Raw genomic sequence first — 25,540 nt, 5'->3', positions numbered from 1 at the left:
ACTCAAATTAATACAATATTGCCTAGGCCTCTTCTCCAAAGTTTCCAATTCGGTAGGTGTGAAGCAGGGCACCAGAACTCAGATTTCTAACAAGTGCTCTGGTGATGCTGATACTGAAGGTCAGGGTACCACACCCTGAAAGCCACTGATTCTAAAAGTTGCCGTGCTCAACTTTTACTACCAGCTATTTTTATTTAATAATCGATAGATGCATCTTATGTTTCCTCTAAGATATTAATGACGTCTAAATTCCTTTGTAATCTGAGAGCAGGCAGGGATTATTAAAACTCAGAAAAAGCAGACTTTCTCATTCTTTAAATCCAAATTATTGTCATCTTACTTCATTTATCACTGTGCCTCAAATTCCTCATCTGTGAAACGGGGACAATAAGAGAGCTCAATCAGATAAAATAAATAAAAGTCCTTGGAAGAGTACCAGGTTATATCAGCAACTTGATAAATGTCACCAATTAATCTTACTGCAATTAATTTCACTAATTTTCTATTTATTATCAAGGAAAACTCATTCACATTTGTTACATGTTGAACATTACTGATTTACATATAAAATTGTATCCATTTATGGTGAAATGTTTCAGAGCTCTAATGAATTCAGTAAACTGGGAAGGCAAGGGAGGCTGTAATTTCAAAGACTGAGGTTCTAATCCCAGTTCTGCCACTAAATTGCTACATGACTCTGGGCAAGTCATTTAACGGAGTCTCAATTTCCACTTCCAAAAAAGTTTGCCTTGGATATAAGGAACAAATGAGATAATGCAAGTGGAATTTTTTTTTTCTTTTTAAGTACCACAGTATTCCTGACATGAGGAAAATACCTCAATCTGGGTGCAGTTTATAAGATATTAACTAGACAGATAAAAGGCCATGGTCTCTTATATCCTTAAAATGACAGCACAATGATCTGAATCATCACACAAGCTATGCACTGAATATTCTCCAATACCACCAAATCATAACTATTTTTATAGATCACATGTTGCAATATTTAAGATTCCAAATATTTTTGTAAAGTGAGAGGAAAAAAATGGATACAAAAGTAATCTCAGGAATTTATTGTGTAGCAGCTGCTAAAATCCTCACTTCACAGCTTTAGCATAATTTTTATTCTGATGCAGAACCCTTCTATTGGTCCTAGGCTTTTGATTAGTATAAACACAATGTGTGTGTATACACACACACACACACACACACGTGTGTGTGTGTGTATGTGAATAATGGTAACTGGTGATTTTCATTAATAGTTTCTAATACTTTAAGATAAATCCAATGTTCTTATAAAACTGCATACAACAGTTGACAACTTTTTAAATCTTAATTTACTAAAAAGAAAACATGGGGGTTATAACACTGTCTCTACATTTAATTAAATTACTACTTTTTGTAGGCCCACAAAAGCGGGCCACATATAAGCATTTTGTATCAATGCTTAATAGGAAAGATACAATGTAGATCTCTGATGACATTTGTACAGAATGTCTCCTACTGAAATATAGAAAACAAAGTAGTGAAACTCATTTTTTGTCAGGAATATACTCCTAAAAAGCAGTGTATAATAAGCATTTTCAAATAAGATGCCATTAATGCAGCAACAATACTCTCCATTTCAAAGAAATCCAATTATGAAGTTTCTTATAAAGTTTATCTTTATGACAATCTCCTAATTTACTAACATCTAAGTTTCTGTTTTCATTTATTTAGCTTTCTCAATGTAAGAGATATGCACATTCTACAGGGCACTGCAGACTTTAAAAGATCCAAATGCAATTTAAAATATGTAAATGCTGTTGATTTTTTTAAAAAGCTACATGGAAATTATTTTTTACCAACTATAATTGTTAAAATTGATTAAAATTTAAAAAACTGGTTTTAAAATATAGATAATATGAAACAAGGGATAGCAAAGATAGAACACCATTCTATACAGAGGTTTCTGGTATCTGTGGTTAAAATCAAAAGGTAGACAGATGTGAGCACCATATTTTCCTTTATATCTGTTTATCATCACAATATTCGAATACCAACTACTTTTAATGTATTTATTCCATTGTGCTCCCAGAAAACATACTAAATCTAATTCCATAGGCATAACAACGTGTGCATTCTTGCAGGTATGGTTTTTAGACATATGGGGGAAAATAAAATCCTACTGATCTTAAGGACTAACTTACATGCAACAGGAAATAGTAAATTCAGGTTAGAGGGCTTATAAAGGTTGTTCTCAAAGTCTTCAGTTAGTCTCACTATGGATCAAGTGCATTAGGAGACACTCTAATGTGGATCACTTATAGCTGTTTATGCCTCCATTTACTGCTGATGAAGCCACAGGAGACGGCTTTTTTACACATCCAGAACACCACACCAACTTGCTCAAAGTTTGCAGATATAAAATCTTCAGTTGGTACAAGTTTATCTAAGTGGTTTACAAAACTATGGGTAGAAAGAACAGTCTTGAGCCTGAATTAGAAATGTCTAAATAATATCACTTTGCAGAGTCCATGGTACATAGGAGCCCCTCAAATATTTTTGTTAAATGAACAAATGGACAAAAGTGTCTTTCCAATTACTACAACTGTTTCAAAGGACCCTATATGAAAAGAAAATACTTAAAATTGTATTCCATAAATATCCTTAAATGGGATATTTGTAAGTGCCTGGCCCATAGGAAACTATGGTTTATGTATTTGTCATTACTCTGGTCCTATAAACTTAGGTTGGTTCACAACAATCTTTGTAGCTACATTAGTATAAGCCATTACCACCACTGATAAAAGGAACTCAGATATGTACATACTTCTATTCAGGATGTAGTTGCATTACCCTTCTATGTAGAAGAAAGAACATCTGGGGTAACCACCACTGTCTTATAATGAAGGTTAATTCAGTAAACTTAACATGCATGGTAAATTAAGCCTTGTAATTTATCCTACCAACAAATTAATACCTTATAATAAGCCAATGTGTCTTCTAACCATTGCATTTATAGAATTCCAAACTTCATAAAGAACTACTGGTAATATTCATGTTCACTTATACCTAAGAAATTCAATTAAAAAGAAAACATCAAAATCCCAATTGATAATTGACCTGCAAAAGTTTTCCTTCATACTGAAGTAAATTGTAATAGAGACTGCTAAAAAAATGTTTGGGATTTACTCTCTTACACTTCGACTGCTGACCACAACAGAGGTGAAGACTGAGGTAGTCTGAAAGTTCTGTGAGGATTAAATCAGACTATATTCTTCATATTTTCTAAAGAAGTAAGCTTTAGGCTGTGCGGAGCACCCTCAACTTCCAGGGGCCAAGACCAACAACTGCTGCAATGAAAGAGCAGAGTAGTTAGGGTCAAGGGGATGGCTGCCTTCTACAATGAAACTAGCTTGAGTATCTATCTGTTGGCATCATAAAAGTCAACTCTGTTTCTTTGACTTAGGCAGTGGAGCTTTTGATAAGCTATAGAGATTTTTAAAATAAGATTTTAAATCAAACACACCAGGGATAATCTCCATTTCAAGGAAATCCAGTTATGAAGTCTCTGATAAGATTACCCAAATAAGGATCCTGTAATTTATAAAATTACAATTCAAAATGCATTATGATATATAACAGGGACAGTCTACTGATTTGTATTGCTAAAACCACAAATGCTAAATAATACAAAGTAACTTACAATTGATATAAACATAATTGCATTAAGGGGTTTGGGTAAGAGGTTATCATGTAGTTTAACTGAAATGATCAACAAGGGCAAAATCAAAAGCTTCATACACATTTCAGGGGATGTTCACAGCAGTGAACCATTTAAATAAAACTGTGGGCAACAAGCACAGAGATGAGTTGTAGCTGTAATTACATGATGCTTTTACTTCTCATTGCAATTAATTAATTGCTAAAAAGTAACAGAAGTGCTTTTTTTAAAAAAATTATAAGTAGCAGAATTTTTTTTTTCAGTAACAAACTAAATCAATTAAAAGGAATGGTTGTAGTAGAGAAATACGGTATAGGGAAATTTAGAATGCATTTAATCTGTGGAGGCAAATAAATTAGATTCCTACAAAATAAGGTATCTTTATCTTAACTCAAAATCTAGATTAGGACTTCATTTCTTCTTTTATAGTTAGTTCTTCATTTATAGTTAGTTCTGCATCATTTCACATGGTTTCAGTATTTTCACCAAGGAAATCCCTGATTAACTGGGACAGTTTTCTAATATTACAAAAGTAAGCCAAAGTATGCATCTTTTTTAGTGGGGGGAAAGACTCCCTTTTGAATAAAAATGAAACAAAATCTCTAAATGTAACAAAAATGACAAGTACAAAGCTAATTTAGAATGCCATTAGAAATATATACGGTAAGTTAACTTTTATAAAAAGATTTTGCAGTAGAAAAGAATAAAAGGGGAAAGTATACCGATTCTTTTTGAAGGGCTTGCTTTAAAACACTGTTTCTGAGTAAGATGGAAATAATCCCCAAATTTTTTTTGTTTGTTTTCATTTTAAGTAAGTCAGCAGAATTATAAGAGATACTGAAGGACAGCAGAAAAGGTAACAAAAAAAAAAAAAAAAAAAAAAATGAAGATATCTTCCCCCCACAACTAAAGCACTACTAACAAAACACAAATATTTATGTCATTTTCTTCCACTTCATTAGTGTTTCAAGTTGTGGGTAGTCACTGACATAATGAAATGATTAAGACATATTAAAACTGTAACTTCATACTATTCCAAGTGATATAGTTCATAATATTAACTTTAAAACTCATACAAAATAAGTAATCATAGATAAAATGTTAGATTATACTGCTGTATATAGTACAACAGCCTAGCTTATTTTGTCTCAATAAATAGGATGTTTATAGCATAAGTGGGTCATTACATAGCAATAATTAGATCCTTCTAAGAAATGATTCAGAGGGAACAAAAATCTATGTATATATTATTATAGCAATAATTAGATCATTCCAAGAAATGATTCAGAGAAAAAAGTAAGTTACATATATAAACTGATTTATAATTTGGATGTGAAAAGCAATCTGACAGTTAAAGTTACTAAATGGAAGATTCAATTATAACTGCAATTCAGGCATACTAGAGATATGTGTTACCTCAACAATATCCGAGTTGGTTCTGCTTTCATGAGGTTCATTATATTCTGTATACTTGAGAAGAACTTTGTCCATATCAGTGCTGGCATACTGAAACAGTTTGTTAGAGCTGTTGAAAATGATGAGTGCTATTTCACAGTCACAGAGCACACTAAGTTCATAGGCTTTCTTCATTAATCCAAACTTTCTCTTTGTAAAAGTGACCTAGACCAAGAAAAGAAAGGTATATTTTTAGGAAAAGCATTAGCAGTACCTGAATACAGGCTACCTAAAGATGAGCCCTCTTTTAATACTGAGTCAGATTCCAAAGATGAAAAAGGTTCCTAGCTTCACACTCCACATGAGCCTCTACTCCCCCATGTACCACAAGACTACAGTCCTACATTTAACTTCTATCTCCTGACAGAGCAGTCAGTTTCCTGAGGAGGTTTCCCTTTATCCTTCGCTGCCAGTCTGCTGCAGAAGGCAAAGAACCGGAGAAGGACACAGCTGATCACTGACCCCTTATCCAGTTTAAAATTCACAGCCTAGGGATGAACAAATTCCCCAAAGTCCTCAAATTCTTCTTTGAATATTTTTTCCAGTTTCTAACTGGAACCTGTCACCTTAAGTCCTCTCAAACAGAGACCAATTTTTGTTTGTTTTAAATATATCTATTTTCAACAGCCTGAAAGGTATATCCTTTCTGCTCCTTACTCTGTCTTACAAATTATTTTTCCTTCCTTCTCCTTCAAAAACTTCAGATGTTTTCAAGTTCACACCATGAAATTTGTACCCCCAAATAATTCTCCTTGTGATGGGCACCAAATGACCCCCTCATGCACTGATAACTATCACCTGATACTTTTCTTTCTAGCCCTACTCTTATCTCTGGTGATTTCAGTATCTGTGTAAAATATCACTGCAAAAACATCTCCCAACTCCAAATGATCCACTTCCACATGTCAAGAACTCACTCCTACTGTTATACCTTTCACCAAAAATCACCTCCAAAATCTCAACTTCATGTATTCCATTTTGCCTCCTATGTAGCTCTTCTATTTTGTATTACTTCTCCAGAAATTCTTTAACCTATATCCAGTCCTCCAATCCATTTTTACCTCACCACTTTGTTACTGTCTATTCTCATGTCCTTTCTTTCCTCTCTAGATTTCATGGTCCATCACTATTTTCACTCCCTTACAAACACACATACTTTACCCTTCTCTCATGAACATACTTGCCTGGCAGAGCCCCAACCAGGAACTAACCCCCAATACATACACCAATTATCCCTGTATCTTTATCCAAGTAGCTGACAACTCCTGGGAACACACAGGCATGCACACACACACACACACACGCCCCTCTGGTGTTTCTGAACTGATGACCATAAATCTCAGCTAACACTCAACACTGCCTAACCATCATAACTTGGTTTGTTTCTCATTAGCCCATTCTCCAAGTCAACTATTTCCCACTTTCTCTGTCTCAAGTCCACTCTCTGCTCATAACTTTGCCTCAAACCACTTCCCATCATCATATCTATCAGTTTAAACACTTCACCTGTAGCTTTCCACATTCACCCCTCTGCTGTTACTGCTGACTTTTCTGTTCCTATTCCTTTCCAGAAGTGTCATTCTCTCCCATCAAGCTGTCCTTCCTCTCCACTAGATCAAAGACCAGAAGCACAGAAGCATGTTCTAGCATCTCCCTGGACTCCATACTGCCCCTCCAGTTGCCCCTCCTCTTTGATCTACTTCACAGTAAACATGTTTGAAAGAAATGTCTGTAGTTGTCATCTCCAACCGCTTACCTATTCTTTCCTCAACTACTGCAATCAGACTTCCATTCCCCAAATTCCACTAAGACTTGTCCATGTCATCATCAGCAACCTAATTAATGTGATTAGAGTCAATGGTCACTTTTCTCGTTCTTACCTTACCATATACCTCAGCAGCACTTTACATAGTTGACCATATTCACACTTTCTTCTTCAGGTGTTTTATGACACAACACTGTCCTGATTTTCCTCCTAATTCAGGGCTTCCTGTCAGCCTTTACAGCTATATCCTCTTCCTTCAATGAGCAGAAGGAAGTGCCTCACCTCTACTTACTGAAGTACCTTTAAGCTTTAGACTTGGGCTCCTTTCTCCTCTTTACCCTCACATCCTTGCCAGGTGATTGCATCCAGTTCCATGATTTTAAAAACAAATATGCTCTTTCCATATTCTTCTCCATTTCAGCACATGGCACCACCTCCCATTCACACAAAACAAAAAACATGTAAGAGTTATCCTTGGTCCTTCTTATTCCCATAATCTGCCCTATCCAATCCATCAGCAAATTGTGGCGACTCTACCTCTAAAACGCATCTCAAATCTATTCACTTCTATTCACACCACTATCAGCCTGGGCCAAGTTACATCACCTCTCATGTATATTACTGATATAATCATTACATTGAATTTTCTGCTTCATCTATTATACCCTATAATATATGTGCCACATACCTGCCCAGGTGATGTTTTTGAAACATAAATCAAATTATATAAGTAAAAGTTCAGAGCTTTTCACTGCATTAAAAGTAATATCCAAACTCATTAAGTAAACAAAATAAATTATCTGGCCTCAAACTCTCTATCTAAAGTTATTTCCCTTCACTCTCCTTTACATCCATTAAACTTCACTGATGTGTGGGGCGCCTGGGTGGCTCAGTCGGTTAGGCATCCGACTTTGGCTCAGGTCATGATCTCGCAGTTTGTGGGTTCGAGTCCTATGTTGGGCTCTGTGCTGACAGCTCAGAGCCTGGAGCCTGCTTTGGATTCTGTGTCTCCCTCTTTCTCTGCCCCTCCCCCACTCTCACTTTGTCTCACTCTGTCTCTCAAAAATAAATAAATGTAATAAAAAACTAAAAAAAAAATTCACTGGTGTGTGTTTATGTACATATGTGCACACATATGTCTTCCTTAACTACCAGCTACTTTCCTCCTTAGGAATTTTGTTATTTTCCCTATCTGTGGAACATACTTCACACTGCATGTTCCTAATGGTTCCTTTCCTAACCTTTTGAAAATAAGTATCATTATTTAATCTTTAAAAAACTCCTTATAATATAAATGCACAAACACATATATTAACTTTATATAAATGCATATATATGGAATGTAACATTTTATGCTTGCCTCCCTACTTTCTCTTGCACCAACATCATCCCCTTAACCAATGTTTCTGATTTAGTATTTTTCATTCTACATTTTTGTACAAGATTGCATAACCATATTCACATGTACATGTATACACACAGAAGGGATTTTTGTCAGCCATTTTATAAAACTGGGACTCTACCAATACTCTCTATTTCGCTCATTCAACCACATCTTGTAGATATGCCTCTAAGTCAAATGGTATACTAAGGTATTCTTCTAAATAACTTCACAATTGTTTCATATAAATGTTACAATTGTTTTGCTAGTATGAAAGATATAAAATAAAAATCTCATTTCTGTAACATGCATTTTCCTAATTAGTAGTGATTAGACATCTTTTTCTTGTATTTGTTGTTATTTGAGATTTGCTTTCTCTAAACTGCTTATCTTTTGATCATTTTTGTATTGTGATGTGCATTTTACTTATCTAAGTAAAAGCTCCTTGTACAGATATATTAACTAGGTTTTACAAATACTTTCCCAAATTTCTCATTTACATATTAACTTTGTTTACATAATATCTGTCATTAAAAGTTTTAAATTTTTATTACTGATTGCAATACTGTGTCTCAGAATCCTGGCATTGTATTATATCACTATAGGAATATAATGAATATAAGAATACCATTATTAAAGTTCACTATTTTAAAATACTGAACTTTAAATCATTTATGTCTTGAAATGCACCTAGATGTACTTGCTGCATTAAAACTCTGAATTTACCAAAGTTTAGTCAGAAATGTTTTTCCAGGGGCACCTGGGCGGGTCAGTCAGTTAAGCGTCTGGTTTCGACTCAAGTCTTGATCTCACGGTTCATGAGTTCAAGCCCCACACCAGACTCACTGCTGTCAGCACTGAGCCCACTTCAGATCCTCTGTCCCTCTTTCTTTGCCCCTCTCCTGCTTGCATGCTCTCAAAAATAAATAAAAAAAAAACACTGAAAAAATTTTTTTCCATACTTCCAGTACTGAAGAAGAGGAAGAAAATGACAATCAGCAAAGCAAAAGCATTTATTCCAAGAATAATCCTTATTCTAGTCAAAGACTTTCAAATTAAGTGAGTTATGAACAAATCAGCAGTAAGACTGAGACAAGTAATGCTGCTTCAGAATATCCATTAAGCATGATGGAAGAAAACTCCATAGTTCACTGTCAGTAAGTAAAGGATGCCAGTCCCTGTTTTCCTTTCCAAAAATACTTACTCAAAAACATTTCTTCTAAGTTATCAAAGAGCTCAAAATGAAGAAAGGAATTGGTGGAGGACAATTTATAATAATCTCTTCTCTATTCCTCCAACTTACTCCAAGCCAAAAAGAGCTTTTTCAGCAACAGAAAAATGTGCATAAGAACACACTTCTACTTCAGTGACACCAAAGACATAACGTTGAAAACTACAATATCAATATTTCACTTTCAAGTTTTATGAATAAAACCTTTTTTCATCTTATCTATAGCACTTAGTTGATTTTTTAAACACTCTGGTTTATTGCTAAAAACTTATATGAGAATATAAAATTAACTTTATATTCTTATAAACTCTATCATCCCTTTAACTTATTGTTTTTAAGTAATTTCAAACTTACAGAAAGTTTTCAGTAAGTAGTACAAAATTTTCCATATATCTTTAACCAAACTCCCCAACTGTTAACATTTTACCATGTTTTCCTTCCCTAAATAAATACCTGTACACAATTTTTTTCCTGAATTCTTTGAAATAAGACAGAGGTTATATATAAGGTCCCTTTGCCCCTAAATAATTTTTTTTTTCAATTGACGAAACATCATTTATTGAAAAGACATTCCTTTTCCCCATTGAATTATCTTGACACTTTTGCCATAACCTAAATGCCAAAATCTGTGTAGGTCTATTTCCCAACTCTCTATTTTGTTCAATTGGTTGATATATCTATCTTTTAGCCAATAGAAAATTGTCTTGACTATGGTGGCTTTAAAGTTTTATATATTTTTTCAACATAATACTTAATTTTATTTTTTTTAATTTACATCCAAATTAGTATATAGTGAAGCAATGATTTCCGTAGATTCCTTAGTGCCCCTTACCCATTTAGCCCATCCTCCCTCCCAACAACCCCTCCAGCAACCCTCAGTTTGTTCTCCATATTTATGAGTCTCTTCTGTTTTGTCTCCCTCCCTGTTTTTATATTATTTTTGTTTCCCTTCCCTTATGTTCATCTGTTTTGTCTCTTAAAGTCCTCATATGAGTGAAGTCATATGGTATTTGTCTTTCTCTGACTAATTTCACTTAGCATAATACCCTCCAGTTCCATCCACGGAGTTGCAAATGGCAAGATTTCATTCTTTTTGATTGCCGAGTAATACTCCATTATATATATATACATCACATCTTCTTTATCCATTCATCCATCGATGGACATTTGGGTTCTTTCCATACTTTGGCTATTGTTGATAGTGCTGCTATAAACATTGGGGTGCATGTGTCCCTTCAAAACAGCACACCTGTACCCCCTGGATAAATACCTAGTAATGCAATTGCTGGTCGTAGGGTAGTTCTATTTTTAATTTTTTGAGGAACCCCTATACTGTTTTCCAGAGTGGCTGCACCAGCTTGCATTCCCAGCCCTCAAATACTTTCTTAAAAACAAGAACACAATTACCAAAATCAGAAAACAAGGATATAGCACTATTATCTAATTTACAAACTTTATTCAAGTTTCACAATTATCTCACTAATTTCTTTTATAGGGGAAAAAAGACTTTGGTTTTTTCCCTAGCTCCGGGATCCAATTCAGGATTCAATGTTGTATTCAACTGCACCCTGTTTAATCTGAAATACTTCCTCAGTCTGTCTTTCAGGACCTTGGCACTTTCTCTCAATTTGACTTTGATGTTTCTTTCTGATTGTTTAGACTGCATTTTAACAGCTTAGAAGTGATGTTCTCTCCACAATATGTCACATGAAAAATGCACATGAAATCCATTTGCCCCCTAACTGGAATTGTTAACTTGGTTAAAACAGTGACTGCCACATTTTTTCCTTTGCAACATTACTATTTTCCCCCTTGTAAGTAATAAGTATCTTATGAAAATTGCCACGTAAATATCCTGTTCATTTATCAAACTTTAATAAACTGATCGTAGCATCCACTCAAGATTCTTGCCTAAAAAAATTACTATGCTGGTTGTCAAATGGGGATTTTCTCATTTCATAATACATTGTACCTACATTTACTACCAGTTACATTTTATTGTTAAGACAGTTTGCTTTTCCTCCATTTATGCATTCATTCATTCACGTCAATATCAACTCATAGATTATTTTATTCTATGAGTTATAATAGATTAGTATCTTTATTTCTTTTGATGTTTAAATGGTCTTTGATTTTACCAGCAAGAGATCCACTATGCTGGTTCCTATGGTATTCTTTTTCTTCCTCAGGAACTGCAATTATATTAAGTTGGACCTCTCTTACCAATCCCCCTTTACAATCACCTTCTCTATAACCCCTTGAACATACTTATTTCCATTCACTTAGTCGTTTTCCTGCTTTCCTTCAGTGATCTTACTAAGGTTTCATTACAATCTATTCTTCTATGGTCACTGTGTAATTTAGTCTTTGCTTTGATATATCATCTTTCCTTTTCTTTCTGGAGTTCAATCACTTTGTTTCATCTATGCCTTAAAAAAATCCATTTCTATTCTTCCTATTTGAAAATTTTGAGTGATTAAAAAATTTTTTTTAACATTTATTCATTTTTGAGAGACAGTGTACGAGTTGGGGAGGGGCAGAGAGAGAGGGAAACACAGAATCCGAAGCAGACTCCAGGCTCTGAGCTGTCAGCACACAGGGGTCGAACTCACAGACCAGACCACAAGATCATGACCTGAGCCGAAGTCCGATGCTTAACCAACTGAGCCACCCAGGAGCCCCAGGAATGATGATTTTTTTTTATGTCACATTCCTAAATACTTATTTACAGAAATCTGTTTCAGCTTGGGAGTTATCATATAACAAGTTTCTTCCACTTTTCCATTGTTTGGGGGCAACAAATTCATCACCTGAACAGCTGTAAATTGTCATTTTGTCATCTTCTTTGTAACAGTTTGTATAGGTAGAACTGCTGGCATCAAGGAATTGCAATGGAAAGGACTAGCAGTGGGAGGGTGGATTAATTAGCCTTCACTCAAGAGCACCTCTTCTTTTAATGGAGTACAGTATGGTCTCTTTAATGGAAGGCTTTTGAGGGGTAACAGCAGTAGGGAGAGGAGTTCTCTATTATTCAACATATACTTTCTGTATCTTCTTTTATTTGACGGATTCCTACTTCCCTTCTTTTCCAACTAACAAGCATTTTTCAAAGATTACCTCTGCCTTGTTTATACCTTCTTCTCTCTCAAACAGTTACCTTTCCAAGACCACTTCCTTGAATGGAATAAATTTTAAACCCTTTACCTCCGGTCTGTTTTATCTACAAGTAGTATTTTTCAGAATTTTTGTACTTAGGGTAGACTTTCCTTTTTTGGTAATGATTTCAAATCAACTTTAGACAGTCATAAAGTCTCTTCTCTTTTCCACATAGTTTTTTCTGAAGTATGCTTGCTTCCATCAAAGACTTGCAGAACTTGAAGAAAACAGCATATTGTTACTTGGTAATATTTTCCAACTTCAAGTTAAAATGAATTTGGACATTCTTTGCTTTCTAGCTGTGCCAAGGCTATATATAGATTTTGTATAATTCGAATTGTTTTTTACGCTTTTCTGTATTGATTTTTTTGGAAATTATGTTGGAAGAATCAAGATTTATTCAGCCCCCATGACCTTGATTACTAAGAATTCCTCCCAAAATTTCGAATCTTTGTTTTCATTACTTGTTTTGTCGTGGTTTCTGGAGTTCTCTGATCCTTTCTCATCTTGTCATCTTTGGTCTCTTCTTTGCACTTAAAGAGTCCCCTTTAATATTTCTTGCAGTGCTGGTTTAGTGGTTACAAACTCCTTTAGTTTGTGTTTGTCTGGGAACCTATCTCTCCTTCTATTCTAAATGACAGCCTTCTTGGATAGAGTATTCTTGGCTGAAGATTTTTCCCATTCAGCACTTTGAATATATCATGAAACAGATTTATAAATTTCTGTACACGAAACATGTTAGATATTTAATTTTATTTTAAGCATTATCAAATTTAAAGAATCCTCTTTCAAAAATATTTACTTGGAGAGAGAGCATGCGTGAGTGGAGGAGGGGCAGAGTGGGGTGGTGGAGAGACAATCCCAAGCAGGTTCTGTGCTGTGCCATGTATCTTCTTTATCCATTCATTAGTCGGTGGACACCTGGGTTGCTTCCTTATCTTGGCTATTAATGCTGTAATAAACACAGGGGTACATATAGTTTTGTAAATTAGTGATTTTGCTTTCTTTGGGTACATACCCAGTAGTGTTATTCTTGGATCACAGGGTAGTTCTATTTTTAATTTTCTGAGCAGCCTCTACACTGTTTTCCACAGTGCCTGTACCAATTTGCATTCCCACCAACAGTGCACAAGGGTTCCTTTTTCTCCATATACTCATTATCACTTTTTTCTGATCTTTTTGATTCTAGACTTTCTGACAGGTGATCTCTCATGTGGTTTTGATTTGTATTACCCTGATAATCAGTGATGTTGAGTATCTTTCCATGTGTCTGTTGGCCATCTCTAAGTCTTCCTTGGAAAAATGTCTATTCAGGACCTCTGTCCATTTTTAAATCAGATTGATTGTTGTTTTAAGTATTGATTTGTATAAGTTATTTATGTATTTTGGATGTCAACCCCTCACTGGATATATCATTTGCAAATATCTTCTCCCATCCAGTAGGTTACCTTGTCATTTTGTGACGGTTTCCTTTGCTGTGCAAAAGCTTTATATTTTGACACAGTCTCAATAGTTTATTTTTTTCCCTTGCCCTAGGAAACATCTACAAAACTGTCTATAATTGATTTCAAAGAAATCACTGTCCAGGTTTTCTTTTAGGAGTTTTATGGTTTTGAGTCTCACATTTAGATCTTTAATCCATTTTGAATTTAATTTTGTGTATGGTTTAAGAAAGTGGGCCACTTTCATTCTTTTGCATGTAGCTGTTCTGTTTTCCCAGCACCATCTGTTGAAGAGACTGTCTTCTCCCCATTGTATATTCTTGCCTCTTCTGTTGTAGATTAACTGACCATGTTAAGCGTGAGTTTTCTTCTGGGCTCTCTATTCTGTGCCATTGATCTATGTGTTTGTTTTAGTGCCAATACCACACTGTTTTTTATTACTACACTTTTGTAGTATATCTTGAAATCTGGGACTGTGATATCTCCAGCTTTGTTCTTTTTCAAGATTGTTTTGACTATTTGGAGTCTTTTGTGGTTCCATACAAATTTTAAGATTATTTGTTCTGGTTCTATGAAAAATGTTATTTAGAAAGGAATTACATTAAATCTCTAGACTGCTTTGGGTAGTATGGACATTTTTAACAATTTTTGTTCTTCAAATCGATGAACATAAAATATCTTTATATTTATGTCATCTTCAATTTCCTTCATCAATGTATTATGGATTTCAGAGTACAGGTCTTTCACCTCTTTGGTTAAGTTTATTGCTAGGTACTTTATTATTTTTAGTGCCGTTTTAAGTGGGATTGTTTTTCTTAATTTCTCTTTCTGCTACTTCAGTATTTGTATATACAAATATAACAGATTTCTGTATATTTATCTTACACCCTGTGACCTGACTGAATTCATTTATCAGATCTAGTAAGTTTTCAGTGGAGCCTTTAACGTTCTCTACATATAGTATACCATATCATCTACAAATAGGGACAGCTTTACTTCTTCCTTACCAATTTAGATGACTTTTATTTCTTTTCCTTGTCTGATTGCTGTGGCTAAGACTTCCAGTTCTAAGTTGAATAGAAGTGGTGAGAATGGAAGAGTGGACATTCTTGTCTTGTTCCTGATCTTAGAGGAAAAGCGCTGAGTTTATCATCACTGAGTATGAGGTTAGGTATGGGTTTTTCATATACTGTCTTTATTATGTTGAGGTATGTTCCCTCTAGGCCTACTTTGTTGCGAGTTTTTATCATGAATGGATGTTGCACTTTGTCAAATCCCTTTTCTTCATCTACTGAGATAATCATATGGTTTTTACCTTTCTCTTGGTAATATAAGATATCACATTAATTGATTTGTGAATATGACCCATTGGAACCACTCTTGCAACCTGGAATATATCCCACTTGATCATGGTAAATGATTTCTTTTTAATGTATTGTTGAATTTTGTTTGCTAAGATTTTGTTCAGGATTTTTGCACCTGTGTTCATCAGAGATACTGGTCTGTTGTTTGCTTTTTTTTATATTGTCTTTATTTGGTTTTGGTATCAGGGTAATGCTGGCTTCATAGCATGAATTTAGAAGTTTTACTTCCTCTTCTATTTTTGAAATAATCTGAAGAGAATAAGTATTAACTCTTCTTTACATGTTTGGTAGAATTCACCTGTGAAGCCATCTGGTCCTAGACTTTTGTTTGTTGGGAGTTTTTTGATTACTGATTTAATTTCATTGCTAGTAGTCAATCTATTTCTTCCTGTATTAGCTTGGGTACATTATATGTTTCTAGGAATTTAACCATTTCTTCTGGGTTGTCCAATTTGTTGGCATATAAGTCTTCATAAATTATCTTATAATCTTTTGTTTGCTGAAGTGCCAGTTTATTTCTCCTCCTTCATTTCTCATTTATTTGAGTCTTCTTTTTCTTCTTGATGAGTCTGACTAAAGGTTATCAATTCTGTTGATCTTTTCAAACAACCAGCTCCTGATTTCTTTAATCTTTTCTATTATATTTTTAGTCTTTATTTCTGCTCTAATCCTTATTATTTCCTTCTTTCTACTGGCTTTGAGTTTTTTGTTTGTTTGTTTGTTTCCCCCTAGATCCTCTAGGGGCAAGGGTGTGTTGTTTGAGATTTTTCTTGCTTCTTCCTTTATTGCTACAAACTCCCCTCTTAGAACAGCTTTTGCTTCATCCCAAAGATTTTGGATCATTGTGCTTTCATTTTCATTTATCTCCATGTATTTTTTTTTTTATTTTATCTTAGAAATCTTTGTTGACCTATTCATTGTTTAGTAGCACGTTAGTCTCTGTGTTATTTGTGTGAACAAACTGAATAAACTGAAAATCAACAACTCTTCTTAGATCCCTCAGAGAATTGGGGTCACAGAGCAACTTGTGCCCCCCAAATTGGAGACAGACAAGCAGATACTGAAAGTCATAAACTGCCAGAGCCACAAGAAACCTTTACAAAAACCAGTACCAAGGTAGGAAAACGTGAACTATAATTGATGTATTGCTGGAGGCTCAGTGTAGACAAATATAAAAGTTAAAAAATCCAGGCAGGGATGGGGTGACTGGGTGGCTCAGTCAGTTAAGCATCCAACTTTGGCTCAGGTCATGATCTCACGGTTCATGAGTTCGAGCCCCACATTGGGCTCTGTGCTGACAGCTCTGAGCCTCGAGCCTGCTTCGGATTCTGTGTCTCCCTCTCTCTCTGCCCCTCCCTTACTTGCACTGTTTCTCTTTCTCAAAAATAAATAAACATTAAAAAAATTTTTTAAAAAACAAAATAACTCCAGGTGGGGTCTAGGCTTAGGGGGGCATGCATACACTTTTGTGGATTTTACACTTATTAGGTTCTCACAGTAAAGATCAGAGAAAAATCCCCTTGTGCTTCCAGCAGGGAGAGTGGAAAAAGTAGCCATTTTGAAATATGCCAGAACATTCTATTCTTCAGAGGCCTCCCTTCAAGACAAAATATTTTATCAGAGCCTAACTTACAAGGGTATTATCAGAGTCCAACTGACCTGGGGAAAAAGAAATATCCAGCTCCAATTCTCTCTAGCCTTTAATGTGAACAAAGGGAAATAGTCAATCCATTCTGCCCCACCTAAAGATGGGGTGCAGGGACTGAGAAACACTTATAAAGTTCAGAGTCCACAGGCACAGGTTCACTAGAAGACTGACCTAATCGTGAGACTACAGAACACTTCCCCTCTCCCCATATCTCACTACATTACTAAAGGCCTTTTTACTATAATTCCTTTTACCCAGTACATAATGTCTAGCTTCAACAAAAGATTACAAGGCATACTAAATGGCAAAAAAATAGTCTGAAGAGACAGGGAGAACATCAGAAGCATTCAGATATAGCAGGAATATTCGGATTATCAGACCAGCAATACAAAATAACTATGATCAACAGGCCAAGGAAAGTACTCTAATGGAAAAAGTAGACATTATGCAAGAATATGTGGGTAATGTAACTAGAAAGATGGAAATTCTGAAAAACTTTTTTTTTACATGATGATGACAAAAAACACTAACAGAAATGAAGAATATCTTCAATGTGTTCATTAGCAGGCTGGAAATTGATTAAAGAAAGTATCTCTAAGTTTGCAGATAAGTCTACAGAAACTTCCAAAAGTGAAAATCAAACAAACCAAAGGCAAAAAAAAAAACAGAAACAAAAACAAAAACAACAGGATATCTAAGAACTGTGGCACAACTAAAATATATATATGTAACGTGAATACCAGAAGGGGTAGAAAGAGAAAGAAAGCAATATCTGAAGCAATAACATCCAAGAATTTCCCCCAAATTAATGTCACACAGCAAACCACAGATCCAGGAAGAAATGCCACACAGCCCCAAAACAACTTACATAAATCCCCCAAAACTACATGTAGGTATATTATATATAAACTACAGAAAATCAAAAATAAATAGTCTTGAAAGAAGCCACAGGAAAAAAACACCTTACCTACAGAAGCACAAATATAAGAATTACATCCAATTTCTCCTCAGAAACAATGTAAGGGATAAGACAATGAAGTGATATATACTGTGGTAAGGGGGAAAAAAAACCACCAACCCCAAATTCTGTATCTTGAGAAATTATACTTTAAAAGAAATAAAGACTTTCTCAGACCAAAAAAAAAAAAAATTTGAGGGAACTCACTGTCTGTAGCTCTGCCTTACATGAAATGTTAAAAGAAATTCTTCAAAGAGAAGGAGTACCCTATAATCAGAAATGTTAATCTACATAAAGAATATCAAAGAAGGAATAAGGGAAGATAAATTAAAAACTTTTACTTTTGTTATTCTTAATTGACCTAAGTTTGTTCAAAATAATAGCAACAACGTATTAGATAATTATTGTGGAATGAATTATAGCAATGACATAAGGAATGGAAAGGAGGAATTAGGAATACTTGTTATTATAAGGTCACTGTACGACCCACATGTGAAGCTATACCTGTGAAGTGTTAACCTGAAGTAGATTTGGATTAGTTGCAAATTTATATTGGAAACTCTAGGGCAACTACAAAAAAAAAAAAAAAAAGAAAAAAGAAAAAGAAAGAAAGAAAAGTATAACTGATTTGCTAAGTTCAAAGAAAGCAAAATGGAAGCTTATAAAATACTTAATTAAAACCACAAAGGGGCGCCTGGGTGGCTCAGTTGGTTAAGTGTACACCTCTTGGTTTCAGCTTAGGTCATAACCTCATGTGAGACTGAGCCTTGAGTCAGGCCTCTCTGTACTGGGCATGGAGCCTACTTAAGGTTCTCTTTCTCCCTCTCCCTCTGCCCTCCCCTATTCGCTCATGCTCTCTCTCTCAAAAAAACAAAAAACAAAAAACAAACAAACAAAAAAATGAAAAAAAACCCAAAACACAAAAAGCAAAGAGTGTAAACAAAATAGGAACAAAGAGCAAAGTCAACTAGTAGAACACATATGTGGTAGTTATTAATCCAACTACATCAACAATCACTTTAAAAGTCAATGGTCTAAATACACCAGCTAAAAAACAGACTGTCAATGTATCAAAAACAGTAATTACATGCTGTCTACAAAAAAACCCACTTTCAATAAAAGACATATACAGATTAAAAATAAAGGAAGATAGGGGCGCCTGGGTGGCGCAGTCGGTTAAGCGTCCGACTTCAGCCAGGTCACGATCTCGCGGTCCGTGAGTTCGAGCCCCGCGTCAGGCTCTGGGCTGATGGCTCAGAGCCTGGAGCCTGTTTCCGATTCTGTGTCTCCCTCTCTCTCTGACCCTCCCCCGTTCATGCTCTGTCTCTCTCTGTCCCAAAAATAAATAAAAAATGTTGAAAAAAAAAAAATTAAAAAAAAAAAAATAAAGGAAGATATACTTTGCTAGTACCAATCAAAACTAACAGCTACAATAATTTCCATCAGAGCAGATCTCAGAACAAGGGAAATTATCAAAAATAAATAAAGGCTAACCAATGATAAAGGTGTCAATTCTCCAGAAAACAAAACAATCCTTAAAGCATACAATCCTAACAACAAAGCATCAGGATATATGAGGCAAAATGATAAAACTTCAAGGAAATATAAATTTAGTATCATAGGAGGAAACTTCAACACATCACTATCAGAAATGTTGGATATCAGTTCCAACAGACAGAAAATCAGTAAGGACATAACTGAACTCAACAGCATCATCAATCAATTGAATATAATGGACATCAACTTCATCCAATAACAATATAATTACTCTCAAACTCACATGGAATATTCACTAAGATAGACCGCATTGTGGGCCATAAAACACCTTAACAAAGTTACAAGAATAGAAATCACACGTTATATATTCTCAGATGACAATGAAATAACAAATCAGTAACCAAAAGCTGGCTGGAAAATCCCCAAATACTTACAGATTAAGCAGCGTAATTTTAAATAACACATAGGTCAAAGAAGAAATCTCAAGAGAAATTAAAAGCTATTTTGAAGTAAATGAAAATGAAAATACAACTTAAGTTTTGGGATGCAGTGAAAGCAGTGCTTAGAGGGAAATTCTTAGTATTAGATCCATAAACTATGAAAGAAGAAAGATCTAAAATCAATAATGTAAGCTACCACCTTAAGAAATTAGAAAAGCGAGTAAATTAAATCCAAAGAAAGCAAAAGAAATAATAAAAATTGGAGCAGAAATCAATTAACTTGAAAATAAATCAAGAGGGGAAAAAAATCAACAAAATCTAACCATGATTCTTTGGCAGAGGGGTGGGGGAGAAATCAATAGAATTGATAAGCCTCTAGTCAGGCTAAGCTGGATTCACTGGTGAATTCCACTAAACATTTAAGGAATCATACCAATACTTTACAATCTCTTCCAGAAGACAGAAGCAGAGGGAACACTTCCTAACCTATTCTATGAGGCCAAGACTACTCTAATACCAAAACAGACAGACATTACAAGAAAATAAAACTACAGGCCAACAGCTCTTATGAACCACAGATGTAAAAACACTCCACAAAATATTAACAAATAGAATGTAACTATTTATCACATCCATGTGGGATTTAGCCCAGGTATACATGGCTGGTTCAACATTTAAAAACAACCCAATTTAGGGGTGCCTGGATGGCTCAGTTGGTTAAGCAGCCAACTTTAGCTCACATCATGATCTTGCTGTTCTGGAGTTCAAGCCCCTGTCGGGTTCTGTGCTGACAGCTCAGAGGCTGAGCCTGCTTCATATTCTGTGCCTTCCTCTTTCTCTGCCCCTCCCCCACTTGTGCTCTGTCTCTGTCTCTCAAAACTGAATAAATGTTAAAAAAAATTTTTTTTTAAATAACCCAATTTAAAAATGAGCAAAAGACATGAATAGATACCTAAATGAAAAGGATCATACAGATGGTATAAAAGCATATGAAAAGATGCTCAATATCACATGGCATTAAGGAACTGCAAATTTAACAATGAGATACTACAACATGCCTTACTAAAATGCTGATAATCGGGGCGCCTGGGTGGCGCAGTCGGTTAAGCGTCCGACTTCAGCCAGGTCACGATCTCGCGGTCCGTGAGTTCGAGCCCCGCGTCGGGCTCTGGGCTGATGGCTCGGAGCCTGGAGCCTGTTTCCGATTCTGTGTCTCCCTCTCTCTCTGCCCCTCCCTGTTCATGCTCTGTCTCTCTCTGTCCCAAAAATAAATAAAAAACGTTGAAAAAAAAATTAAAAAAAAAAATTAATAAATAAAATAAAATAAAATGCTGATAATCAAGAACACCAACAATGGGGCGCCTGGGTGGCTCAGTCGGTTGGACATTCAACTTCGGCTCAGGTCATGATCTCGCGGTCTGTGAGTTCAAGCCCCGCGTCGGGCTCTGTGCTGACAGCTCAGAGCCTGGAGCCTGTTTCGGATTCTGTGTCTCCCTCTCTCTCTGACCTTCCCCCGTTCATGCTCTGTCTCTCTCTGTCTCAAAAATGAATAAATGTTAAAAAAAAAAAATTAAAAAAAAAAACAAAACAAAAAAAGAAAAACACCAACACCACTAAACTCTGGCAAAGATGTGGAAAAATAGGAACACTCAGTCACTGATGGTGGGAAAACAAAATGGTACAGCCACTTTGGAGAACAGACTGCCAGTTTCTTACACAACTAAACATACTCTTACCATACAACCCAAAAATCTCACTCTGGTATTTACCCAAATAAGTTGAAAAACTTCTGCCGATATGAAAACCTACAAATGGATGTTTATAGCAACTTTTTTTTTTTTTTCAATGTTTTTTATTTATTTTTGGGACAGAGAGAGACAGACAGAGCATGAACGGGGGAGGGGCAGAGAGAGAGGGAGATACAGAATCGGAAACAGGCTCCAGGCTCCGAGCCATCAGCCCAGAGCCTGATGCGGGGCTCGAACTCACGGACCGTGAGATCGTGACCTGGCTGAAGTAGGACGCTTAACCGACTGCGCCACCCAGGCGCCCCTATAGCAACTTTTAATTCGTAATTGTAAAAAGGTGGAAGCAACCAAAATGTCCTTCATTAGATGAATGGATTAACAAACTGTGGTACATCTAGACAATGGAATATTATTCAGTCCTTAGAATCAAGCCAAGAAATGACACACAGGAACCTTAAATGTATCATTACTAATGGAAGAAGACAATTTGAAAAGACTACATACCACATGATTTCAACTATATGAAATTCTGGAAAAGGCAAAACTATGGTCAATAAAGAGATGAGTAGTTTTCAGGGGTTAGCAGGAGGAAGGGATGAACATGTTGAGTTCTGTAGAAGATTTTTAGAACAGTGAAACTATTCTGTATGATATTATAATGGTGGATGCATGCCATTATACATTCATCAAAACCCCACAGACCATACAAGAGTGTACAACACCGAGAGTGAATCTTAAAGTTAAACCCATGGATCTTGGGCAATGATGGTGTGTCAGTGAAGGTTTAACGATTTAACAAATGTACCATACACTGGTGTGGGATGCTGAGGGTGGGGAGGGGGCGAGGCTGTATACTTGCGGGAACACAAAGTATATGCAAACTCTCTACTTTCTGTTCAATTTTTCTGTAAATCTAAAATTGCTCTAAAAAAAGTTTATTTTAAAAATGGGTAAAAAAAAAAATAAAAGTCCATAAGGGTACCTTTAAATAGTCTTTAGAATTGTGAAACAATTTTCTCTCTTCATCAATACCTATGATATGCTTTTTGTCCCATGAACTTTGTCTAATCATTGATCTAGACTTAGAATCAATCATTACAACAGCTAGTGAAGAAGCTGAGGATCTCTAACACAATGGAAAGTAATTGTTTCCACCACAAACTTTTTTCACAGGCATAAAATTAATTGACTACACTATTACATTACAGCTATAATGGATACATGTAAAAGAGAAGCAACAATGAAAATGCATTTCACTGTACAATTCAAAGATGTTCCTTATTTTTCAATAAATTTCATTTCCTATGTAGCATGAAAAAATTTAAATGTAGTATAAAAGTTTTCATTAAATTTAGGCAAGGTGTCTGTTTTCTTCCTTTTGGGAACATCAACTGAATTTTCTATCTACACGTCTTAGTATTTAACTACTTTACTCTCCTAATTTTATAGAGATCTAATCTCCTTAAAATTCTTAAAACCTTGTATTTCCTTTGTGTTTTTCAGTATACAAAAGCACAAAGCACCACATATGACATAACCACAGAAATATCCTGTTCGCTAGTGAGCTGACTGAAATCAGGGTTGAGAAAAAGTTTCTTTTAATTTGAATTTTTTTTAACGTTTATTCATTTTTGAGAGAGCATGAGTGAGGGAGGGGCAGAGAGAAAGGGAGACACAGACTATGAGGCAGGCCCCAGGCTCTGAGATGTCAGCACAGAACCCAACACAGGGCCCAAACCCATGAACCATGAGATCATGACCTGAGCCAAGTCTAACCTGAGTTCAACAGACTGAGCCACCCAGGCGCCCTGAAAGTTTTTTTTTATTAAAACTTTCATTTGACTAGAAAAATTAATTAGCCAAAACAATCCAGCCTGTGTGGTACTTATTTATATGAAAGTTGTACCACATATCCAAAATAATTTTTATGAACTATTTTTGAATACTGGCCTACATTTGATATTTTCAAATTCTCAGCATGAAACACAAATTACAAGTTGGATAAAAAAAATCTCAACATCTATTGAAATATTTGTTTTTACAAATAGATTTTGGGAGCTAACAAAAAGCAAATGGAATTCAGTGGGAGAAAACAGGAAAAAGAAGGAAAGGATACTGATTACTTTTTAAGGTAAAACCATTCTGCCTAGGAGATTAGATTATACCAAAATAACAAGATACAAAGCAAGAAAATATATTTTGCCCCTACTTTAGAGTTTGCAGTTACAAGTTTTTGGTTGTCATGCAGGGATTTTCCTTCTCAATTCAGCTTTACAACACATCTAAAAGTGAGTATCAGTCTCCTAATAAGTATACTGTTAATTAGTAATGTGGCAATACAGCTACATTTCAGCTCATAAATTTCACATGAAGCAGGTAACATAACCTAAAATTCAGCTACTTAGAGAATACAGACTACCTAATTACAATTTAATATTCAATTTATTATTCCAAGTCAAGTACTATTGTTAAACTGAAGATCGAAATTTCATTAAAAAGACAAATTTGTTATTTTAAGTTCAAGAGAAATATTTATTTTCAATTCGAAATGGAAGAATGAAACCATGTTTACTCCTCTTTTAAGTCACTAAAAACATGAATGAATGAATGAATGAATGACCGACCAACCAACTATGGGTTTTCTTTAAGGAAAAAGTAAGGCCTCCAAAGCATAAATTTTCATCTGCCAAACTGGAGAAATTTAAATACAAATGAAATTCTTCACAAAAGTAACAATGTCACAGCCCTGTGAAGGTCTAGCCAAAGATCCTTTGATTAGTGCTGTAAGATTCAAAAGTGAGGTAAGATCTTGAAAGAAGTGGGGGAAGAAAACCAATAAAGACCCTGTTTTAAGTACAGAATATTAGGGGATGTAAAACCAAAAAAAAAAAAAAAAGAGAGAGAGAGAAGTCTCCTTTGCTAGTTTGTACCTAATATCATTGCATAGCATAATGACCTAAAAAGTAAGCCAGTATCACTCAGAAAAGAATCAGGGAAAAAAAAAATCATGACAGATAAAAACCGCAGTAAGGAAATTCAAAAAATTGAAACAGAAATAAAACATTAAAATGAATAAAGATGTTGGATATGGTCAACAGATAATAAATACTAAAAAAGCACAGAACAATTGGAAAAGAAAAAATATTTGTTTAAAAATAAAACCATGTTAGAGAAATTACTGCCTGTGCTCTCTTCTAGGATTTTTATGGTTTCACATCTCACATTTAGGTCCTTAATCCATTTTGAGTTTTTTTGTGTGTGTATGGTCTAAGAAAGTGGTCCAGTTTCATTCTTTTGCATGTGCCTTTCTCTGACATTGGTCATAGCAACATCCTTCTAAATATGTCTCCTGAGGCAAGAGAAATAAAAGCAAAAATAAACTATTGGGACATATTGGGAGAAATAAAGATTGGGACTATTGGAAGAAATAAAAACTTTCTGCATAGCAAAGGAAGCAACTGACAAAACAAAAAGACAACCTACCAAATGGGAGGAGATATTTGCAAATGACATATCCGATAAAGGGTTAATATCCAAAATATACAAAGAACTTTTGCAACTCAACACCCAAAAAACAAATATTCCAATTAAAAAATAGGCGAAAGACATGAACAAACATTTCTCCAAAGAACACATTCAGATGGCCAACAGACACGTGAAAAGCTGCTCAACATCACTCATCATCAGGGAAATGCAAATCAAAATCACCATAAGATAATCACCTCACAGATATCAAAATGGCTAAAATA

General features: G+C 35.1%; 1 protein-coding gene across 8 annotated transcripts in view; it reads right to left on the bottom strand.

Moving 5' to 3' along the window:
* MEF2A (myocyte enhancer factor 2A) overlaps window positions 1-25,540 on the bottom strand; it is a 167,530-nt gene that overhangs the window by 60,414 nt on the left and 81,576 nt on the right. For all 8 annotated transcript variants that reach the window (XM_058736736.1, XM_058736742.1, XM_058736738.1 and 5 more), the window contains one exon: window positions 5,123-5,326. In XM_058736736.1, coding sequence (XP_058592719.1) covers window positions 5,123-5,326 — 204 coding nt within the window. The remainder of the gene's footprint in view (window positions 1-5,122; window positions 5,327-25,540) is intronic.

Source organism: Neofelis nebulosa, chromosome 7 (assembly GCF_028018385.1).
Source record: "Neofelis nebulosa isolate mNeoNeb1 chromosome 7, mNeoNeb1.pri, whole genome shotgun sequence".
NCBI lineage: Eukaryota > Metazoa > Chordata > Mammalia > Carnivora > Felidae > Neofelis > Neofelis nebulosa.
This window is presented reverse-complemented; position numbering and strand designations above follow the sequence as displayed.